Raw genomic sequence first — 5,270 nt, 5'->3', positions numbered from 1 at the left:
GCACAAAAACACACACATGACACACCTGCACAAAAACACACACATGAAACACCTGCACAAAAACACACACACACTTGCATGTAAACATTGTTCCACATCCTGTTTAGCTTGTTTGTTTTGTCGTTATCAGAACATTTTTGGCTCTGACCCACAGACTGGGCCAGAGTAAGTTCTGGTTAGTTTCAGGATTTTTGACCTGGGTTCACCCAAGCTGGTTGAAGTGAAGGATGTGAACGGCTTAGTTTGACCATCTTTCACAAATAAAAATGTTTTTTTTTTTAATGTAAACTGTTTTTTTTTTCCTTTGAGAAGTAACAAAAAGAGTAAGAACAACATTTACGTTCCCCTGCAGGACAGACATGATGCTCAGCATCAGTCTGAACTGAATAAAGTCAAACCACGGTTTAATTAATCTCTAATAATCTGAAATGTGTCAGGCTGGATTATGTCTGAATGATGACTAGACTGATGAAGGTAAAGAACCGTTCAGAAGGCAGTACCGCTGAGCCTGTAGCAGTAGGCGTCGTACTTGCTGCTCTGGTCCACAGGTTCTTTGTAGATCACCAGGCCCACGTGGTTGTCACCACACCTGACTGAGGGGAAGCGGGTTGGATAGCCCACCATCCCGCCCTCCATCCAGCCGGCAACGCACAGATGCATCCCGAGCTGCAGGGATCAGAGAAGAACAATGAGGATGGTCCCAAATTGGAGTAGAGAATTATTAGGTAAGTCAAACGATAATATCAAGGTTTTAGGAGTCACCATGCAAACCACAAGTTTTTGTGTGTTTTGTTGACCTGCTGTGCGTCTCCCATCTGTTTGAGGGTAGCCAGCATGGCACCCTCGGCCTGGCAGGCGGCGGCGGCCTGACTGAAGTTCATGTTGTACTTCCCATCTTGTGAGCGCAGGTGGAACACTCCAGCTGTGTTGGCTGAGAAACAAGAAGCTGGTTAAAAACAGGTTCTGATAAACCACGTCTGAGGAACACCTGCTCCAGGTTGGACTGATCATCTTCAGGAAACTGGGAATCCTACCTGAACCGAGAACAAACACCAGGTGGGAAACACCTCTGGGCATTAACGACCTTTAACGAACTGCGTGTTTAATGGCCTCTGAACATGTTGTTTAACCCCATAAATATGATTGAAGCCCCAAAACCCAATCAACAATGTCCCCAACCATCACCATGGTAACAAGGTTGCAAAAAACCCAAACAAACAGGTCAGTTGTGGTGAATTTAGTGGTTACCATAGAAACAGGGAAGAAGTAGAGGTGTGTTGCCAACATGGCTCTCACTCCACATAAGATGTGTTGCCATGGTGACAGGACAGTACAAAGACCATGGTTACAGAAGCATTGCCATGGTAACACACTGCTGTGTCAAACAGTAGAAGAAATGATGCTATGTGTGTTACTGGAGTTACCCTGGTAACCACCATCTTTATGGATAAAGGCAAGAAACGGATGTTACCATGACAACACAAAAGGCATTGCAGATCTATTCCTCTGACAACGAGACCCTCAAAGATGTGTTACCGTAGTAACAGAAGTCGTCGCTGATGCATTACCGTGGTAATGGAGGTCCTTGCAGGTAGCCACAGGATCGCAGCCTCCATTGTTCTCCAGGCAACGGTCCACAGGGGCCACCACCTTCTCCAGACACTGGACTCCATTACCCACGTATCCCGGCAGGCACTCACACTCACGCTCGTTCTGAAGAATCCAAATTATACCCAGGTTACAGGTAAAATCATAACAACACCGTAACTGGCTGCTACACTTAGGTTTGAACACAAATTGCTGGGGGTCAAATCTAAATATCACCGAGTCAGAATGGCTGTGTAGGCCCTCCCTTTTTGATTGACACCTCTTTTGACCAACTGGGTCATCGAACTTTTTTGAAATATTAAGCTTTTCAGCTAAATATGTCTTTAATACATTAATATTCCATGAAATCCTTCAACATCTTACTGCTTTTGAACTACTTCAGCGTACTTCCACCTAGAAAGTTCATTCAATGTTTAAACAATTCACAAGACTTTTTTTTTCTTTCTCTTCTTCTTTCGGCTGCTCCCTTCTTCAGGAGTCACCACAGCAAACAAACTCGCACGAAGACTTGATAATTGTTTTTACACCGGATGCACTTCCTGACACAACCAGACACCGAGCTACCACAGTGCTACTTCTAGCTTTTAGCTAACATTTACCTGCTTTTTGCTAACTTTCTTCTGCTAAGCTAGCTTTTTCCTGCTTCTTGCTAGCATTTTGCTACTTCCACTTCTAAGCTAGTCTTATGTTGCTTTTTTAATAAGATCTTTCTTATGGTACTTTTTTAATTACTTCTGCCTGTAAGCTAAGTTTTACTTGTTGTTTTGTTAACATTTTGCTACTTATGTATTCAAGCTAGCCGTTTATTTCTTGATATCGTTTAGCTTTTTCAGTTACTGTATTTGCTAATATTTCCCTACTTCTGGTTTTTAACTAGCAGTTTATTTATTTATTGTGTTTTATTCACATAACTTTTAGCTTCTTTATTTGCTAATTACTGCTTTTCTGCAAGTTTTAGCTTTTAATTTCAACCCTTTTCTACATTTTTAGTTTGTTTTTGCTTTTTGTGCTTCTTGCAGCGTCTTACAAATTTTTAGCTACTGATGTATTTGAAATAAACTAGATTCTTAAGCAACTTTCAGCTAAATCATTAAGCAATCAGCGTTCACGCTGCGTTTTCACAGGAAATGCAATTTCTCTAGTTTTTCACAATTTTTTTGTCATGAAAGTGCACGCTCAAGCTCAGTTCAAACCACTTCAAAATGAAATAAACGTTTTGTAAAGTACCATTTTCAACGTTCTGGATCTTTGCAGACGTCGTACAAAACACAGAAACAAAATAAAAACCCAGACGTTGCAGGTTTTTACTCACCGGACCGGTAAACTTGCAGGAGGCGAAGTCACTGCAGCCGCCGTTCTGCTCTTCAACACATCTGGACAGAAAAACAGCAGTTTGATGTTACGTCTGTTACAGTATAAAAATTTAAAAAGACAAACGGAGGATAGGCCACGCCCACCTGTCGAGGGGCTCGCAGGAGAAGCCGTCTCCACGGTAACCGCTGCGGCAGGTGCAGTTGACGAGCAGTCCCGTCTGGTTGCAGTCTGCGTTCAGGTGACAGCCGCCGTTGTATTCGGAGCAGAGATCCGGAGCTGCAGTTAAATAATTTAAACTTTTACCACATTTTAAACTTTTTAAAGGATGTTTTGTCCCTACCATAGCTAGTGAACGCAGAGAAAGAATAAATTTCTTCAAGGACGTTGCCAAAATGAAACTAAAAACTTGCTCTGAAAATGCACTTTGGGTCATTTGTACATTCAAAACGTTCAGTTTAGCAGCATCAAACTTTGAAGAAAGAACGTTGTCTAGTTTTAACAGAAACACTGACGGAGCGGTTTTGTTCCTCTGAAAGGCTCGAGTTGTTTATCAGAACCTCAGCTGGGTCAGAGTGATCCAACTAGCAGGATGTCAGCCAAAATAATCTTATCATGCGCTGAAGGTTTATCCTCAACTTTGAGTTGATTTAGAGTTTTATCCTCAACTTTGCCTACACAATCTGTTTTCAGGGTCAAAGTATTTCTGTTCTGTTGCAGCTCCTGGTTTCAGGTTTGGTTCTGGTGCTGGTTTCATCTCTTAAAGAAACACATTAATCATGCTGGGACTTCCAGTCTGTTACTGAACAACACTCACGTGGTGCCGGACTGCAGAAAGTCCCGTTCCCCTCGAATCCGGGTTTACAGACACAAACGACAAGGGGCACAACCACACATAAGGCCTGAGCGTGGCACTGCTGGCACTCCTGCGGCACGGAGCCTGGGCACAATTTTAATCATCATATTAGAAAAATTTATTTTAAACATTTTACGATTACCAACAAAAATCCACAACAACAATCGAGCTTCATGCAGGTAAGAAGACAGCCTTTACTGTGAAGACAGACTGCATCACGCACTGTAAGGGCACGTGTTGCAGCGATGTGTGCACTTTGAATTATTATTATTTAAGAGACGGGTCTGCATCTACCTGAGGTGGTGATAATTCAACTTGCTGCCAAAAAATGAAAAGCACTTCTCTAATTTATCAAGTCTGCTTCTGCCAGCTGTTTTTTTTTTAGTATTAACAGATTGGAAACTATTAAAACGATGACAGAAATAAAACTTTTGATCATTAAAACAACGTGTGGTTTCTCTTGTCCTTCTTTAAATCAACGCTCCATGAAATACTTCAAACTAATCCTCCACCTCTGTACGGGGCACGTCAGGCGAGCCGGTCCAGAACCTCTTCCTCCTCAACCTTTAGAACATGAGCACAATGTGGTTTCTTTGCCTGGCAGCTCCACAGCATGATGCTACCACCACCATGTTTAACACTGGGCACAATGTTGTTCTCTCACTACATCTTTCCAGAACTGGACTTTTGGACTTATTGACAACAACAATCTGAATTTTTTAACAAAAAAACGAAGTCCAGATGACATGATTCAACCTTTTTTGTTGTTATATACCTGGATGACTGAGAAAACAAACTTTGTGTTTTTGAAACCATTAGTGAAAAGGCCAGACTTCAGGGGTATCTGAGGCAGGCTTGAAACACAAGAGTCAGGGTGGCTTCTGGGTAATACCAGATGGCTAGGCCTCAGACCGACGAAGCCTCTTGGACGAGGGGCGAAACGTTTCTTTTTTAACAAAAAAACAAAGTCCAGATGACATGATTCAACCTTTTTTGTTGTTATATACCTGGATGACTGAGAAAACAAACTTTGTGAATCTGAATGTTGCTTTTCCTCTTTGGATCAATTCTTCAAACAAAATTCTGGAATCCTGATCCAGATTTCACCTGAGAGATGGTCGGACCCAGATAGAACCTGGAGATGTCAGCATCGCCTCTGGACCGGGTTAACATCATTTCTGCATGGGAGAGTTTGAAGAGACGTCTGTGAATGTAAATCTGGATAGTAGCGTTTGACTGGTTTCCCAAAGTAATCTCTGGTCCATGTGGTTCCATCGGGTGTTTCTGTGGTTCCGTCAGCCGTTTCTGTGGTTCCGTCAGCCGTTTCTGTGGTTCCGTCAGCAGTTTCTGTGGTTCCGTCAGCAGTTTCTGTGGTTCCGTCAACCGTTTCTGTGGTTCCGTCAGCCGTTTCTGTGGTTCCGTCGGCAGTTTCTGTGGTTCCGTCGGCCGTTTCTGTGGTTCCGTCGGCTGTTTCTGTGGTTCCGTCGGCTGTTTC

The 5,270-nt window shown here is 42.8% G+C and overlaps 1 protein-coding gene across 1 annotated transcript in view; it reads right to left on the bottom strand.

Moving 5' to 3' along the window:
• Positions 1–5,270, bottom strand: part of stab1 (stabilin 1) — a 102,464-nt gene that overhangs the window by 11,732 nt on the left and 85,462 nt on the right. Inside the window, exons 58-63 of the mRNA XM_037679029.1 lie at positions 3,737–3,859; positions 3,066–3,198; positions 2,921–2,981; positions 1,569–1,713; positions 798–931; positions 501–666 (exon numbers count right to left, since the gene is read on the bottom strand). Of these exons, the coding sequence (XP_037534957.1) occupies positions 501–666; positions 798–931; positions 1,569–1,713; positions 2,921–2,981; positions 3,066–3,198; positions 3,737–3,859 (762 nt within the window). The remainder of the gene's footprint in view (positions 1–500; positions 667–797; positions 932–1,568; positions 1,714–2,920; positions 2,982–3,065; positions 3,199–3,736; positions 3,860–5,270) is intronic.

The sequence above is a fragment of the Nematolebias whitei genome, chromosome 7 (assembly GCF_014905685.2).
Source record: "Nematolebias whitei isolate Nwh7 chromosome 7, NemWhi1, whole genome shotgun sequence".
Lineage (NCBI taxonomy): Eukaryota > Metazoa > Chordata > Actinopteri > Cyprinodontiformes > Rivulidae > Nematolebias > Nematolebias whitei.
This window is presented reverse-complemented; position numbering and strand designations above follow the sequence as displayed.